The 17,642-nt window shown below is 60.6% G+C and overlaps 2 protein-coding genes and 1 pseudogene across 2 annotated transcripts; all 3 read left to right on the forward strand.

Annotated features, from left to right (window-relative positions):
• Positions 1-5,387: 5,387 nt before the first annotated feature.
• LOC133750824 (hemoglobin subunit zeta-like) lies at positions 5,388-6,234 on the forward strand. The gene is made up of 3 exons (XM_062180513.1): positions 5,388-5,482; positions 5,766-5,970; positions 6,112-6,234. Exons 1-3 carry the CDS (start codon positions 5,388-5,390, stop codon positions 6,232-6,234), a joined length of 423 nt encoding a protein of 140 aa, XP_062036497.1.
• A 6,227-nt stretch (positions 6,235-12,461) lies between these two features.
• On the forward strand, positions 12,462-13,315 carry LOC133750689 (hemoglobin subunit zeta-like; annotated as a pseudogene).
• A 2,701-nt stretch (positions 13,316-16,016) lies between these two features.
• On the forward strand, positions 16,017-16,631 carry LOC133751032 (hemoglobin subunit theta-1-like). The gene is made up of 3 exons (XM_062180911.1): positions 16,017-16,111; positions 16,195-16,399; positions 16,503-16,631. The coding sequence occupies exons 1-3, from the start codon at positions 16,017-16,019 to the stop codon at positions 16,629-16,631; spliced, it is 429 nt and encodes a 142-aa protein (XP_062036895.1).
• Positions 16,632-17,642: the final 1,011 nt, after the last annotated feature.

Raw genomic sequence — 17,642 nt, forward strand, 5'->3', positions numbered from 1 at the left:
TTAGTAGGGCCCTGGGTTGGGAATGGAGCAGCTGGGCCTCCAACCAACACTGACACGTGCTTAACCCGCGGAGCCCCATCGGGGCAGCGAGACCACAACCTCTAGAGGACCACAGTGCTGAATGACAGTGCGTTATCTGCCAAGACGTCCATGCAGAGTGGGGCAGGTATTCAGCTCAGCTGTCGGGGAGCTCCTCGCTCCGGCTTCTCGCGGATGTAGTGAGGGCTCAAGTCCTTGGGTTCCTGCTCCCCACTGGGGACCTGCACTGAGCCCCTTCTCCCAGCGAGAAGTGCACTACCAGAGGAGGGCTCTCATTTACCTCTGAAACAGCACATTTAAAACTTTTCTTAAAAGATTTGTTTGAAAGGCAGGGTTACAGGGAGAGACAGAGACTGGGCGAGATCTCCCATCTGCTGTTTCACTCCACAAACGGCTGCGACGGCCGGAGCTCAGTGGATCACAGCTGGGAGCCAGGAGCCTGGAACTTCCTCCAGGTCTCCCAGGTGGGTGCGGGGACCGTCTCCCACTGCAGTCCCAGGAGCATCAGCAGGGAGCTGGGTCAGAAGTGGAGCTGCCGGGACCTGAACTGCTGCCACACAGACTTGGGCTCCACAGGCAGCATCTTTCCCCACTACTCCGCCCTTAGCTGAGTCCTACCCGCCCAGCCACACACCTGCCTGAAGGGATGTTGAGGTCATGCTGAAGGCAGTGCCATGCAGCCTCGTGCCCCCCCCCTGCACTGTCCAGGGCCCCTCCCCCAATCCAAGTCTCCCCAGGACCCAGTAAGGAGCTAGGGTATTGGGGCTCCCAGTCTTGGAAACCACTAACCCAGTGAGGAGATCCTGGAAGACAGCTCCTGGTGAGGATCCCAGACTGTGCCAGGGCCGGCCAGGCAGAGAGCACCCAGCCCTGAGGAGGGGTCCTGGGGCTGGGCTCTTGAGCCTGTTGTGCTGAGCTGCCCCTCCTCCCCATACTGAGATCCTGTTCCCCAGAGCTGTGAGGGAGGGGCTTAGAGAACTGACCCCATGTTATCTGCAGGTATGGGCAGCTGGAGCCAGGGAGTTCACCTGCCCCCTGCACCTTCCCCCACCCCCACCCTGCACCCCACCCCTGGTCTTTGACTAAAGCTTGAATGTCAGTGGAGTCTCTGTTCCCTGAGGTGCGGGGCAGGCTGGAGAACTCCTCTGGGCAAACACAGGTCCCCTCTGCAGCTGCAGGGGGCAGGTGTGGGCAGGGGAGGAGGCCCCAGACTTCCTCAGGGGAAAAGTGTCCTGGGGCCAGCACCCTCCTTTGAAATACGGCCAACTAGATCACACCCACCAGACAGAAGCAGGCTGCTCCTGACACAGACAGCTGCCTCCTGTGTTGCACAGCCCAGATCCAGCCCTGGGCAGGCCTCCTGGTGCCCTCCGGTTCTGCAGGCTGGCCAGGAGCTCGCTGTGTGCCCAGGCCTCTGGCATCTCCCTCGTCCACGGCGGGCACCCCTGGAACTGGCCCCTGTCCTAGTGCAGACAGCCCAGACTCAGGCAGCTCTCGCACCACCCTCCTGGCTGAAAGCCCTGGGAGCTCCATCGGGCGTCCAGCCTGGCCCAACCCCAGCACAAGCCTGGCCACCAGCCCTTGTAGGACTCTGGGCAGTGTCAGGCCTGGGCACCGCTTTCTCTGCCATGGCCCCGTCTGAACCGTTGGCAGCTCCCTCCCCACCACCAACTCTCCCTGCACAGCCCCATCCACCTTCACTCAATATAAAAAACACTGAAGAAATAACCAGGGGTGGGTGATGGCACAGTGAGAAGTCACACCCACATCCCTGAGTGCCTGGGTCTGGGTCCTGGCTCCGTGTGTGTCCCATCCATTTCTTCTTCTTCTTTTTTTTTTTTTTTTTTTTTTTTTTTGACAGTCAGAGTGGACAGTGAGAGAGAGACAGAGAGAAAGGTCTTCCTTTTGCCGTTGGTTCACCCTCCAATGGCCGCCGCGGTTGGCGCGCTGCGGCCGGCGCACCGCGCTGATCCGATGGCAGGAGCCAGGTGCTTCTCCTGGTTTCCCATGGGGTGCAGGGCCCAAGAACTTGGGCCATCCTCCACTGCACTCCCTAGCCACAGCAGAGAGCTGGCCTGGAAGAGGGGCAACCGGGACAGGATCGGTGCCCCGACCGGGACTAGAACCCGGTGTGCCGGCGCTGCAAGGCAGAGGATTAGCCTAGTGAGCCACAGCGCCGGCCTGTCCCATCCATTTCTGCACTGTGCACCCTGGGAAGGTGGGAGGTGATGACTCAAGGCCTCGGGTTCCTGACAGGCACTGGAGACACTGGCTCCCGGCTGAGGCCAGGACAACTCCAGCTGTTGAGATCTTTGGGAAGTGAACCAGTGGATGGGAGTGCTACCTCCCTTATTCTCTTCTCTCTGCCTTTCAAATACATGAACAGCTTGAGAGAGAGAGAGAAAGAGAGAGAGAGAGAGAGAGGATCAGGCGTTGTGCAGCCATGGATTAAGCTGCCCCTTGTGGCCCTGCATGTCTTTCCAGAGTGCCCGTGAAGTCCTAGCTGCTTTCCCTCCCCTCAGCTCCCTGGGATGCAGTGGATGACGACCCCTGCTCCTAGGTCCTTCCCCTCCAAGTCGGAGTCCTGGGTGGAGTTCCTCCTGGTTTGCCCAACTCAGCCCAATGAAAGCATCTGGGGAGGGGAGTGAACTAGCAGATGGCACATCAATCCGAGGACTCCCTATCTTTGTGTCAACTGCCTTTCAAATCAGTAAATAAATAAATAAGTCATTCAAAACAAAAAGGAGGCCAGAGCCGCAGATCAATAGACTAATCCTCCGCTGTGGCACTGGCACCCTGGGTTGTAGTCACAGTCAGGGTGCCGGATTCTGTCCCGGTTGCTCCTCGTCCTGTCCAGCTCTCTGCTGTGGCCCGGGAAGGCAGTGGAGGATGGCCCAAGTGCTTGGGCCCCTGCACTCACATGGGAGACCAGGAGAAGCACCTCGCTCCAGGCTTCCGATGCCCCCAGCTTTGGCTATAGCGGCCAACTGGGAGTGAACCATCAAATGGAAGACCTTTCTTTCTCTGCTTCTCCTCTCTCTTTGTAATCTTTCAAATACAGAAATAAAAATTATTTAAAAATTAAAATAAAATAAAATGAGCACAGCATGGGGTTGCTGTCATGGCGTTGTGGCCCTGTGGCTTAGCTGCCTGCACCCTGACAACAAACTGGAGTCCCTGGCAGCTCCACCTCTGACCCAGCTCCATGTAACAGCCTGGGGAAAGCAGGGGAAGGTGGCCCCAAGTGTTTGGCCCTTGAACCCCCCAGGGAGACCTGGATGGAGCCACTGCTCCTGGTATCAGCCTGGGTCAGGTAGGGCTTTGTGGCAGCAGAGCTGTGGACCGGCAGCTGGAGGATCTGTCTTCTACTGTCTCTCCCTCTCTCTTGGAACTCTTTCAATAAATCAATAAAATAATAGGAGCAAGACCCTTGTACAGATATTCACCAGAAAGGATAAAGCAGAGCAAATGAGCTCACACAAGGAGGCGTCCATGCTGGCAGAGAGGCGCAGGGTGAGCCACAGGGACACACGACTGCACGCCGGTCAGACAGCCCGGAGGGGGCACTGCGGCACAGACACAGGCCGTGGTCTGTCCCTTCATGACGACAGGATGGGAACAGGGCAGCTTCCTAGGATGGCAGAGACACACATGGCCACCCTGCTTGGCGCCCTGTGTTCCCACAGAGCCCACCCCGTGAATGTTCACAGCGGCTGTCTGGGCCATAGCAACCCAAATGTCCTCAAGGCGGGAACGGACCAAGTCCGGCCATGCCCCAGAGAGGAGTCGAGTGCTGACCCCAGCCCCGCCAGGATGAAGGGGAAGGAGGCCTCTGCACAGACTGCACCGAGGACTCCATGGAAACGGTGTTCTTTGTGGGATTTATTTACTGGAAAGGCCCAGTTACAGAGAGATGGAGAGAGAGAGAGAGAGAGAGGGAGAAACAGAGAGGGAGAGAGCGAGAGGGAGAGAGAGAGAGAAATCTTCCATCCAGTTTAAGACTGCAAACCATGAGTGAAGAGAGAAAAATTCCATCCAGTGTTTCCATCCAGTGCTTCTATCAAAAAGCTTCAAAGGCTGGGCCTGGGCCAGGCTGGAGCCAGGAGCCTGGATTCCTTCCTGTGGGGCACGGAGGTGGCAGGCACCCAGGCTCTGGGGCCATCTTCTGCTGCTTTCCCAGGCACATTAGGAGCCAGCTGGACTGGAAGAGGAGCAGCCCAGCCTCCAACCGCTGCCCACATGGAATGCCTGTTCACACACAGTGGCTTAACCTATGTGCCACGGTGCTGGCCCATATAGGACATTCTTGCAAAACAAAAACTTGTAGTGGTTTCCAGAGGTTGGGAAGGGCAGGAGGACAGCCAAAGCCTGGCTGAGGAGTGTGCGGGTGATGGAGCTGGCTGTGTGCGGCAGCTGCTGGTTACAGCTCAGACAACACTAAAGCAACAGAGGCGACTTCATCGTGGGCTGGGAGGTTTCTTCTATCTTATCGTGTGTGGTGGGTCTCGGCCTCACTGCTGGGAGAGCCGGGTCAGGGCCCACTCCTGCTCCTGCTGGTGTGGTCCTGGAAGGCAGCACTGACCACTCCAGTACCAGGATTCTGCCACTCCCGCAGGAGACCTGGATGCACTTCTTGGCTCCTGGCCTCAGCCCTGGCCCAGCTCCGGCCATCCAGGCCCTTGTCTGCCTGGCAAGTACACAAAGGATCTCTAAGACATAGAAGGCAGGTGCCCGTGCTGCAGCGGCTCTGCCCAGGGCCACACTGGGATCCCCAGCAGCAGCACATGACCTCAGGTGACTGATCCCCCATCAGCCTGCCAGTTCCTCCCCAGCTCAGGGCACAGAGGGCTCTGCCTAGCGTCCCAGGGAGAGCCGTGTTCCTGCAGGGAACTCAGGGTCACAGACATGAGTGGGGACGGCCTGATGAGTGTCTGGTCAGGGTGGCCCGAGGGTGAGCAGGGGCCCCTGCTGCTCTGGTTGTCCCCATTTTGTGACTCTGGGAGGATGAGGACAGCGCAGCACGGCCATGCCGGATGACCCCTGGGACGGCAGGGCCTCTGTCTCTCCTGGACCCAGTGGGCAGACTGCAGACAACGCCCGTCGAAGGCTCAGCAAGAGTAGTAGCCCCTCTCCCGCCTCCCCCACCAGGCTTGGCTACCTTCTGTCATAGTGCCCAATAAGAGACCCCCACCCCCACAGCCCCTTCCGCTCCTCCCCTCTTCCCAGAAGCAGCCAGGGCCTGGCTGGACTCTGCTCCCCGTATATAAGGGAGCCTGCAGGCTGAGCACCACACAGCCAGTGCTCAGCACCTCCAGCCCCTGTGCAGCAGCCCAGCCCCGGCCCTCACCATGTCTCTGACCAACAGCGAGAAGAGCATCATCGTGTCCTCCTGGGACAAGGTCTCCTCCCAGGCTGAGGCCATCGGCACTGAGACTCTGGAGAGGTAGGTGCCCCATGGGCCACAGCCTGAGTGTCCAGGCCAGGGACGGGGAGAGGGCAGGGAGGAGGGACGGTGACTCAGTGTCCAGGCCTCCTGCTCAGGGCCTCCACCAGCAGCTGGGGACTGAGTGACAGGAACAGGGGAGCAGGGGCTGGGCTGGGCCGCAGTCCCTGTCTGAAATGCCCCTGTGAGCTCCCTATGGACTGTACGCTGGGTTTTGCTTTGCAAATACTGGGTCACCTGTGCCTTCTCCTGACTGCTGGGTGTGGGCGCCCTCTGCCCGTAGGCTCTTCCACGTCTACCCGTGGACCAGGACCTACTTCCCGCACGTCCCCGTACACAGGGGCTCTGAGCAGGTGCGTGTTCTTGGGGCCAAGCTGGCGGCCGCGGTCGACAATGCGGTCAAGAACATGGACGACTTGGATGGGGCGCTGTCCACGCTGAGGGACACGCTCCCCTACGTGCTGCGCGTGGACCCGCAAAACTTCAGGGTAAGCACAGAGTTCGGCTTCTGAGTGAGATGAATACGTGTGGGCAGGGCTGGGCACAAGGTCCGGGCCGGGGTTGAGGATGGGTTCCGGGGCGGCCCGCGGCCCCCTCTCCCCGCCCACCCTGACTGCCCCCCCTCGCAGCTCCTGTCCAACTGCCTGCTGGTCACCCTGGCCACGTACCTGTCCAGAGATTTCACCGCCGAGAGCCACCTCGCATGGGAAAAGTTCTTGCGCCGAGTGTCCATCATCCTGACCGAGGAGTAACCCTGAGAGTGCTCCGCACCCCTGAACAGCCGGCCACCCTTCCGGTGCCCCTGAACCGCCCGGGTCCTCCCTCCACTCCCCAATAAACTCATGTGGACGGGTGAGCTGTGTCCCGTGTTCCTTGTGCGGGGGGGGGGGGGGGAGGGTAGAAGCTGTGCCCAGCGGGCTGGGTTGGTGGAACAATGATGTACGTAAACCGTGATTTCTGGGGCGCCTGCGAGGTGTTCCCGGGAGAGAAGCGAGCTCAGGGGAAGATCCCCGGGGTGGGTGTCGGGCCTAGCAGCCGAGATGCCCATGCTGTGCCAGGATTTGATGCCTGGCTCCTGCAGACTCTGGGGGGTGACAGTCACTTCAAGCACCTGGGCCCCTGCCACCACATGGGAGCCTGCATTTCCAGTCTGGGCTCCCGGCTTTGGCTTGGCCCGGCCACCCCACTGTGGGCACCGGCAGTGAGCCAGATGGAAGCTCTGTCTCTTCCTTGCTGTCCCCCTCCCTTCCAAGTAAACATTTGTGTGCAGTTCGGTGGTGTTTAATGTATTCACAGTGCTGGCTGCCCTGGTTTACCACGTTCTGGAACTTCTGTTTATTTTTGAAAGATTTATCCATTTATAAACAGCTGGGACTGGGCCAGGCTGAAGCCAGGAGCCTGGAATTCCGTCCAGGCCTCCCACATTCGTGGCAGGGACTCAAGCACTCGGGCAGTCAGCTCTGCCTCCCCAGGGGCATTAGTAGGGCCCTGGGTTGGGAAAGGACCAGCTGGGCCTCCAACCAACACTGACACGTGCTTAACCCGCGGAGCCCCATCGGGGCAGCGAGACCACAACCTCTAGAGGACCACAGAGCTGAATGACGGTGCGTTATCTGCCAAGACGTCCGTGCAGAGTGGGGCAGGTATTCAGCTCAGCTGTTGGGGAGCTCCTCGCTCCGGCTTCTCGTGGATGTAGTGAGGGCTCAAGTCCTTGGGTTCCTGCTCCCCACTGGGGACCTGCACTGAGCCCCTTCTCCCAGCGAGAAGTTCACTACCAGAGGAGGGCTCTCATTTACCTCTGAAACAGCACATTTAAAACTTTTCTTAAAAGATTTGTTTGAAAGGCAGGGTTACAGGGAGAGACAGAGACTGGGCGAGATCTCCCATCTGCTGTTTCACTCCACAAACGGCTGCGATGGCCGGAGCTCGGTGGACCCACAGCTGGAAGCCAGGAGCCTGGAACTTCCTCCAGGTCTCCCAGGTTGGTGCGGGGGCCGTCTCCCACTGCAGTCCCAGGAGCATCAGCAGGGAGCTGGGTCAGAAGTGGAGCCGCCAGGACCTGAACTGCTGCCCACACGGGACTTTGGCTTCACAGGCAGCATCTTTCCCCACTGTGCCACCACACCAACCTAGCCACACACCAGCCTGAAGGGATGTTGAGGTCATGTTCTAGGCAGTGCCATGCAGCCTTGGGCCCCCCTCAGCCCTGTCCAGGGCCCCTCCCCCAATCCAAGTCTCCCCAGGCCACAGTAAGGAGCTAGGGTATTGGGGCTCCCAGTCTTGGAAATCACTGACCCAGTGAGGAGATCCTGGAAGGCAGCTCCTGGGCTGAGGTTTCCCATACTGTGCCAAGACTGGCCAGGCAGAGAGCACCCAGCCCAGATGAGGTGTCCTGGGGCTGGGCTCTTGAGCCTGTTGTGCTGAGCTGCCCCGCCCCCCATCTAAGATCCTGTTCCCCAAAGTAGTGAGGGAGGCGGTTTAGAGAACTGACCCCATGTTATCAGCAATTATGGGTAAGCTGGAGCCTGGGAGTTCACCTGCCTCCTGCCCCCATCTCCTCTCTGCACCCCACCCCTGTTCTTTGACTAAAGCTTGAATGTCAGTGGAGTCCCAGCGGGGCAGGCTGGAGGACTCCTCCGGGCACACACAGGCCCCCTCTGCAGCTGCAGGGGGCAGGGGTGGGCAGGGGAGGAGGCCCCAGACTTCCTCAGGGGAAAAGTGTCCTGGGGCCAGCACCCTCCTTTGAAATACGGCCAACTAGATCACACCCACCAGACAGAAGCAGGCTGCTCCTGACACAGACAGCCGCCAGAAATCCTCTCTCACGGACACCCACTCCCCTGGTACCAGGGCCCGGGTTGGAGAGTTCGTGTCAGGGGCCCACCTCCCCTCCTGTGTTGCACAGCCCAGATCCAGACCTGGGCAGGCCCCCTGGTGCCCTCCGGTTCTGCGGGCTGGCTAGGAGCTCGCTGTGTGCCCAGGCCTCTGGCATCTCCCTCGTCCATGGCGGGCACCCCTGGAACTGGCCCCTGTCCTAGTGCAGACAGCCCAGACTCAGGCAGCTCTCGCACCACCCTCCTGGATGAATGCCCTGGGAGCTCCATCGGGCGTCCAGCCTGGCCCAACCCCAGCACAAGCCTGGGTACCAGCCCTTGTAGGACTCTGGGCAGTGTCAGGCCCCAGGCACCGCTTTCTCTGCCTTGGCCCTGTCTGAACCGTTGGCAGCTCCCTCCCCACCACCAACTCCCCCTGCCACAGCCCCATCCACCTTCACTCCATATAGAAAAACACTGAAGAAATAACCAGGGGTGGGTGTTGGCACAGTGAGAAGTCACACCCACATCCCTGAGTGCCTGGGTCCGTGTGGGTCCCATCCATTTCTTGCCCTGTGCACCCTGGGAAGGAGGGAGGTGATGACTCAAGGACTCGGGTTCCTGACAGGCACTGGAGACACTGGCTCCCGGCTGAGGCCAGGACAGCTCCAGCTGTTGAGCTCTTTGGGAAGTGAACCAGTGGATGGGAGTGCTACCTCCCTTACTCTCTTCTCTCTGCCTTTCAAATACATAAACAGCTTGAGAGAGAGAGAGAGAGAGAGAGAGGATCAGGCGTTGTGCAGCCACGGATTCAGCTGCCCCTTGGGGCCCTGCATGTCTTTCCAGAGTGCCCGTTGAAGTCCTAGCTGCTTTCCCTCCCCTCAGCTCCCTGGGATGCAGTGGATGATGACCCCTGCACTTAGGGCCCTGCCACCCAGGTGTGACCTGGATGGAGTTCCTCGTGGTTTGCCCAACTCAGCCCAATGAAAGCATCTGGGGAGGGGAGTGAACTAGCAGATGGGATTCCAATCCGAGGACTTCCATATCTTTGTGTCACTCTGCCTTCCAATCAGTAAATAAACAAATCATTAAGAACCAAAACGAAAAGGAACAGGAATTTTTTTTTCTGATTTATGTATGTGAGAGGCAGAATAATAGAGAGGAAGAGACAGAGAGAGACAGAGATCTTCCATCTGCTGGTTCATTCCCCAAAAGGCTGCAGTGGCCAGAGCTGGGCCTGTTTGGAGCCTGGAGCCAGGAGCTTCTTCTGGGTCTCCCACATGGGAGGAGGGCTCCAAACACTCGGGCTGTCTTCCACTACTTTCCCAGGCACATTAGCAGAGAGCTGGACCAGAGCAGAGCAGCTAAGTCCAGAACTGGGGCCCATATGGGATGCCAGAGCTGCAGGTGGCAGCTTTACCCACTGGGCCTCAGATCCAGCCCCACAGACAACTTTTTTAAATGAGCAAAGTGGAGCCGGTGCTGTGGCACACAGGTTAACGCTCTGGACTTAGGCACTGACACCCCATATGGCCCTGGTTCAAGTCCTGGCTGCTCACTTCCAATCCAGCTCTCTGCTGTGGCCTGGGAAAGCAGTAGAAGATGGCCCAAGTCCTTGGGCCCCTGCACAGCGTGGGAGACTGGAAGAAGCTCCTGGCTCCTGGGTTCAGATCCGCGCAGCTGTGGCTATAGCGGCCAACTGGGGAGTGAACCATCAGATGGAAGACCTCTCTCTCTCTGCCTCTCCACTCTCTGTGTAATCTGACTTTCAAATAAATAAATAAATAAAAATCTTTAAAAAAAATAAAATTAGTTAAGCAAAGCATGGAGTTGCTGTCATGGCGTTGTGGCCCTGTGGCTTAGCCGCCTGCAACCTGACATCAAACTGGAGTCCCTGGCAGCTCCACCTCTGACCCAGCTCCATGTAACAGCCTGGGAAAAGCAGGGGAAGGTGGCCCCAAGTATTTGGCTCTTGAACCCCCCTGGGAGACCTGGATGGAGCTCTGCTCCTGGTTTCAGCCTGGTCAGGTAAGGCCTTTGCAGCATCAGAGCTGTGGACCGGCGGATGGAGTATCTCTCTCTTCTGTCTCTCCCTCTCTCTTGGAACTCTTTCAATAAATCAATAAAAAAATAGGAGCAAAACCCTAGTACAGATATTCACCAGAAAGGATAAAGCAGAGCAAATGAGCTCACACAAGGAGGCGTCCATGCTGGCAGAGAGGCGCAGGGTGAGCCACGGGGACACACGACTGCACGCCGGTCAGACAGCCCGGAGGGGCCACTGCGGCACAGACACAGGCCGTGGTCTGTCCCTTCATGCCGACAGGATGGGAACAGGGCAGCTTCTTAGGATGTCAGAGACACAAGTGGCCACATTGCTGGGCACACTGCAGATTCAAGCCTGTGTTCCCACGGAGCCCACCCCGTGAATGTCCACTGCGGCTGTCTGGGCCAATGCAACCCAAATGTCCTCAAGGCGGGAATGGACCAAGTCCGGCCATGCCCCAGAGAGGAGTCGAGTGCTGACGCCCGGCCCCGCCCAGATGAAGGGGAAGGAGGCCTCTGCACAGACTGCACCGAGGACTCCATGGACACGGTGTTCTTTGTGGGATTTATTTATTGGAATGGCCCAGTTACAGAGAGAGACAGAGAGAGGGAGAGAGAGAGAGAGAGAGGGAACAAGAGGGAGGGAGAGAGAAGGAGGGAACAAGAGGGAGAGAGAGAGAGAGAGGGACACAGAGAGATCTTCCATCCAGTGTTCACTCCACAAATGGCTTCAAAGGCTGGGCCTGGGCCAGGCTGGAGCCAGGAGCCTGGACTCCACCCTGTGGGGCACGGAGGTGGCAGGCACCCAGGCTCTGGGGCCATCTTCTGCTGCTTTCCCAGGCACATTAGGAGCCAGCTGGACTGGAAGAGGAGCAGCCCAGCCTCCAACCGCTTCCCACATGGAATGCCTGTTCACACACAGTGGCTTAACCTATGTGCCACGGTGCTGGCCCATATAGGACATTCTTGCAAAACACAAACTTGTAGGAATTTCCAACCGCTGCCCACATGCAATGCCTGTTCACACACAGTGGCTTAACCCACTGTGCCACCACGGAGCTGGCCCATGTAGGATATTCTTGCAAAACACAAACTTGTAGTGGTTTCCAGAGGTTGGGAAGGGCAGGAGGGCAGCCACAGCCTGGCTGAGGAGTGTGTGGGTGATGGAGCTGGCTGTGTGCGGCAGCTGCTGGTTACAGCTCAGACAACACTAAAGCAACAGAGGCGACTTCATCGTGGGCTGGGAGGTTTCTTCTATCTCATCGTGTGGGGTGGGTCTCGGCCTCACTGCTGGGAGAGCCAGGTCAGGGCCCACTCCTGCTCCTGCTGGTGTGGCCCCGGGAGGCAGCACTGACCACTCCAGTACCAGGATTCTGCCACTCCCGCAGGAGACCTGGATGCACTTCCTGGCTCCTGGCCTCAGCCCTGGCCCAGCTCCGGCCATCCAGGCCCTTGTCTGCCTGGCAAGTACACAAAGGATCTCTAAGACATAGAAGGCAGGTGCCCGTGCTGCAGCGGCTCCACCCAGGGCCACACTGGGGTCCCCAGCAGCAGCACGTGACCTCAGGTGACTGATCCCCCATCAGCCTGCCGGCTCCTCCCCAGCTCAGGGCACTGAGGGCTGTGCTCAGCGCCCCAGGGAGAGCCGTGTTCCTGCAGGGAACTCAGGGTCACAGACATGAGTGGGGACGGCCTGATGAGTGCCTGGTCAGGGTGGCCCAAGGGCGGGCAGGGGCCCCTGCTGCTCTGGTTGTCCCATTTTGTGACTCTGGGAGGATGAGGACAGTGTAGCACGGCCATGCCGGATGACCCCTGGGACGGCAGGGCCTCTGTCTCTCCTTGACCCAGTTTGGAGAATGCGGCCAACGCCCCCTCGAAGGCCCAGCTATAATTTTAGCCCTTCACCCACCTCCCCCAACCAGACCTGGCTACCTTCTGTCATGGTGCCCAATAAGAGGCCCCACCCCCACAGCCCCTTCCGCTCCTCCCCTCTTCCCAGAAGCACCAGGGCCTGGCTGGACTCTGCTCCCCGTATATAAGGGAGCCTGCGGGCTGAGCACCACACAGCCAGTGCTCAGCACCTCCAGCCCCTGTGCAGCAGCCCAGCCCCGGCCATCACCATGTCTCTGACCAACAGCCAGAAGAGCATCATCGTGTCCTCCTGGGACAAGGTCTCCTCCCAGGCTGAGGCCATCGGCACTGAGACTCTGGAGAGGTAGGTGCCCCACGGGCCACAGCCTGAGTGTCCAGGCCAGGGACGGGGAGAGGGCAGGGAGGAGGGACGGTGACTCAGTGTCCAGGCCTCCTGCTCAGGGCCTCCACCAGCAGCTGGGGACTGAGTGACAGGAACAGGGGAGCAGGGGCTGGGCAGGGCGCACTCCCTGTCTGAAATGCCCGTGTGTGCTCCGTGTGGACTGTACGCTGGGTTTTGCCTTGCAAACACTGGGAGAAAATGGGCTTTGTCCTGACCTTTTTGTGTGGGGGGCGCCCTCCCCCAGGCTCTTCCTCAGCTTCCCGCAGACCAAGACCTACTTCCCGCACTTCGACCTGCGCCCCGGCTCGGCTCAGGTGCACGCTCTTGGGGCCAAGCTGGCGGCTGCGCTGGACAACGTGGTCAAAACATCGACAACTTGGATGGTGCGCTGTCCACGCTGAGCGATCTGCACGCCTACAAGCCGCGGGTGGACCCGGTCAACTTCAGGGTGAGCGCAGAGTGCGGTCCACTGGGTGGTGGGGGTCTTTTTGGCAGGGCTGGCAGGGAGGATTGGGCCAGGGTGTGGCTGGGATATCCAAAGGGGCCCGTGGTGGCCGCCCCCGAGCGCCCGTGACCACCCCTGCCGTGCAGCTCCTGTCCCAGTGCCTGCAGGTCACCCTGGCCGTGTACCTGCCCAGAGACTTCACCGCGGCCACCCAAGCCGCCTGGGACAAGTTCCTGGAGGAAGTGTCTGCCGCCCTGACCGCTAAGTACCGCTGAGAGCACTGCGCACCCCTCGACCACCGGCGACCCCTCTGTGGTCCTGAACCGCCCGGCCTTCCCTCCACGCCCCAATAAAATCATGCGGTTTCCAAGACTGGGAGCCCCAATACCCTAGTGCCTTACTGGGTCCTGGGGAGACTTGGATTGGGGGAGGGGCCCCTGGACAGGGCTGAGGGGGGCCACGAGACTGCATGGCACTGCCTTCAACATGACCTCAACATCCCTTCAGGCAGGTGTCCCTGTTTTCCGAGTTCCTTGTGCCGGGGGAAAGGGGCAGAAGCTGTGCCTAGGGGGCTGGGTCGGTGTTGGCAGTGCGGGCCTGGGCAGTGTCTGCAGTGCGGGCCGCTTGGGTGTCCGCAGTGCTGCCTCTCCAGCCTCCCGCGGCATCCCAACTCCCGCAACCCTAGCAGCTGCACTGGGATCCAGCCGCTCTCTCCCTCCCGGGGAGCATCCCCATGTCCCCAGGAGAGTTCCAGCAGCCCAGGCGCTCTGAGTCCCGCAGGCAGAAGGCTGGGCACTCCCTTGGCACAGGTCGGTTGTTGATCTGATAAGGTCGTGCAGGACAGTGGCGCCGGCGCCGTTTATGTGCGATAAGCCCGCCCTCGACATTCGGTTCCGCTCCAGATCTCTGGCCAGGATCGCACATCCGGGAGGTGCTGGGGCCCCAGTGGGTCCTGCGGGGTTACAGACCTCAGCGAGCCCAGAGCAGGAACTCAGGTCAGGAGGAGGGAAGAGCTGTCACTGAGCCTCCCGGCTGCCTGCAGGCTGCTCCTCCCAGGAGCTACAACAGGAGCAGGGCCTGGCTTCATTCACCCCGAGGCACTCCCTGTGCTCCGTGTCCATCCTGGGTCTTTAGTTTAAACATGTTAATATACATCGCGATGTGACACAGTGTAGACATTCCGGGTTTTTAAGGATATTTATCTATCTGAAGGGCAGAGTTACAGAGAAAGAGGCAGAGACAGAGAACACGAGATCTTCCATCTGCTGGATCGCTCCTCAAATGGCCACAATGGCCAGGGCTGGGCCAGACCCAAGTCAGGCGCCAGGAGCTTCTTCCAGATCTCCCGCGTGGGTTCCGGGGCCCAGGCACCCAGGCGTCTCCCACTGCAGTCCCAGGAGCATCAGCAGGGAGCTGGGTCAGAAGTGGAGCTGCCGGGACCTGAACTGCTGCCCACACAGGCAGCATCTTTCCACGTTGGGCCACTGCACCAGCCCCTTAGCCTGAGTCCTACCCGCCCAGCCACACACCTGCCTGAAGGGATGTTGAGGTCATGCTCTAGATTTTGCCATGCAGCCTCGTGCCCCTCGGCCCTGTCCAGGGCCCCTCCCCCAATCCAAGTCTCCTCACGCCCCAGTAAGGAGCTAGGGTATTGGGGCTCCCAGTCTTGGAAACCACTAACCCAGTGAGGAGATCCTGGAAGACAGCTCCTGGCTGAGGATCCCAGACTGTGACAGGGCCGGCCAGGCAGAGAGCACCCAGCCCTGAGGAGGGGTCCTGGGGCTGGGCTCTTGAGCCTGTTGTGCTGAGCTGCCCCTCCCCCCATACTGAGATCCTGTTCCCCAAAGCAGTGAGGGAGGGGGCTTAGAGAACTGACCCCACGTTATCTGCAGATATCTGCTGGAGCTGGGAAGTTCACCTGCCCCCTGCCCCTCCCCCACCCCAGGCCACCCCTGGTCTTTGAATAAAGTCTGAGTGAGTGGCCGCCAGTGTCCGTGGAGGCTCTGTGACCTGGGGTGCAGGAGGCTGGGGGACTCGTCCGTGCATGTGCCAAGGCCCCCTAGCAGCTGCAGGGGGACAGGAGTGGGCGCCCGGCTGGTTCCTTCCTTCCTGCTTGCAGTTCCACGGGGGGCTGCTGAAAGTATCCCCCCCCCCCCGACATATGCACACACTGGTGCTGCTCGGTGCCTCCAGGCACAGACTCGGCTTCTTAGCCGCTGGCTTGCTTCCTCTGCTCCCGCCTGGCTTCTGTGTCAGCAGAAGGGCAGGGAGGGCTCAGTGCCTGGGTCTGGGGGAGGGGGGCGGCACTGTGAGGGACCACTTGGGGGTGCGGCTGGCAGGGCATGACCCCATGTGCTCTGTGGGTCTCCTGGGGTTCCATTCAGGGACGTGGACCCCGCGTGTGCCAGGGCCCAGCAGTGGGAGACACACTGCCCGGAGGGGGCACCCACATCAGGTGGACCCCAGACTCCAGTCCTCTGCTGGCCCCGGCTTTGTCCGGCTTCCCCTGACCCCCGCGTGCCCTCTCGGGTCCAGGGCCTCCTCTGCAGCAAGCAGAGGCGCTCACTTGCCTGGAATCACAACAGCCAGTCCTGCTGGGTTTAACCCAGAGTGGACACTGATAAGGGTCCTAAGTAGAAGTATGGCTAATTGGCACCATGGGTATAGAGCTGGTATTTAGTGGCTAAGGAATTTGTGTGTGTGGCTGTCTCTGTGCTTACAACTACAACCTCAGTGCCTGCACTCCTCCCGGGGTTCCCGTCCTGGCCAGGTCTTCCCCTGCGCAGGTGCACAACACGTTTCTCCACTGAATGTTCCTACTGTGTGTTTTGCTGAAAGGCCTGGGGTTCAGAGCAAGCCCGAAAGTCGGGGACCGAGATTGCGTGCGGAGACTCCGGGGGAGCGCGGCGACACGCAGGGCGGTGCAGGCCTGCGCCACGCCCCCAGAGCCCGCGGGGACCGGCCCGCCGCTGCGGGATGGCGCTGTGGGCGGCGGAGCAGGCGCTGCTGCGCGCCCTGTGCAAGAAGCTGGGGAGCAACGTGGGCGTCTACGCGACCGAGGCCCTGCAGAGGTGCGCACCGGGAGGGCGCCCCGGCCCCCCGCGCCCCCGCCCGCGGGGCCCCCACGCACACCACATCCCCCTCCCTCCCGCAGAACCTTGGAGGCCTTCCCGCGCACCAAGGTCTACTTCTCCCACATGGACCTGAGCCCGGGCTCCGCCCAGGTCCGAGCCCACGGCCGGAAGGTGGCCGACGCGCTGACCCTCGCCGCGGACCACCTGGACGACCTGCCCGGCGCGCTGTCCGCTCTGAGCGACCTGCACGTGCGCACGCTGCGCGTGGACCCCCACCACTGCGGGGTGAGCACCGGGACTCTGTCGTGGAGGGGCTCCCCAAGGCGAGGTGTGTGTTTGTGGGGGGGGGGATGGATGAAGCCTGAGCGGGGACGGCCCCTCCCTGCAGCTGCTGGGCCACTGTCTGCTGGTGACCCTCGCCCGGCACTACCCCGGAGACTTCGGCCCCGCCATGCACGCCTCGGTGGACAAATTCCTGCACCACGTCATGTCGGCGCTGACCTCCACGTACTGCTGAATGGAGGGTGGGAGGTCGTGGGACGCCCCTGCCCCCGCCCCTGACGCCTTCGTGTTGGAGTAAAGCCCCCGGGCAGCAGCCTGGCCCGCGAGTCCTCCCTGGGGATGTGTGTGTGGGGATGGCCTCGGGTCCGCAAACCAAGGGGCTGGCGGGTTTGGGGCACCGGGTCCCAAATGCCAATTCCTTGGCCTTGGCCAGGAGGGTGGCAGGCAGGAGGTGGTCGCGGTGCGGTTGATGCCCAGTCCAGGTCCATCCCAGTACTGCTCGCTTAGTCCTCCTGGACTCCACTCAAACCCAGGTGCTCAGGCCTGGTCTCAGGCCAAGGCCCTTCCCTCTGCCTGGGCGGAGTCCGGCCTGGGCTCTGGGCAGCTGCACAGCAGACAATCGGGGAAGGGAGCCCCCTGCTGCCCAGCGCAGGTACCGGGCCCTGAACGCTGGAGGTCCATGGCGAGACTGGACATCAGGACCATCTTGAACAGCCGTGCAGCACACAGGGCTGGCGGGACCCCACCCCTCCCTGGAAAGGCAGAGCTGCTCTCCGCTCAGGATTTTGCCTCAAATATTTAGTCCCGGCCACTGCAGAATACCCACCTTCTGTACCTACGTCTTCGAGGTCCACGTGACACACGGCAAATCACTCCTGCACGGCAGTACCGCACGGCAGAAGCAGCCACGCGGAGACACACAGCATTCTTTCTGGAAGATTGTTTATTTGAGAGGCAGAGTGATGGAGGTGGGGTGGGGGAAGGTCTTCCACCGCTGGTTCACTCCCCAAACCTGCAATGTCTGAGGCCGGGAACCTGGAGCTCCATCCGGGTCTGCGACTCCATCTCCCCTCCCAGGCACCTGGATCAGAGGTGCACAGTAGCTGGGACTTGAGCCAGGCACTGCTACGTGGGACAAGGATGTACGTGAACCGCCATTTCTGGGGCGCCTGCGAGGTGTTCCCGGGAGAGAAGCGAGCTCAGGGGAAGATCCCGGGGTGGGTGTCGGGCCTAGCAGCCGAGATGC

This window comes from Lepus europaeus, chromosome 21, assembly GCF_033115175.1.
Source record: "Lepus europaeus isolate LE1 chromosome 21, mLepTim1.pri, whole genome shotgun sequence".
NCBI lineage: Eukaryota > Metazoa > Chordata > Mammalia > Lagomorpha > Leporidae > Lepus > Lepus europaeus.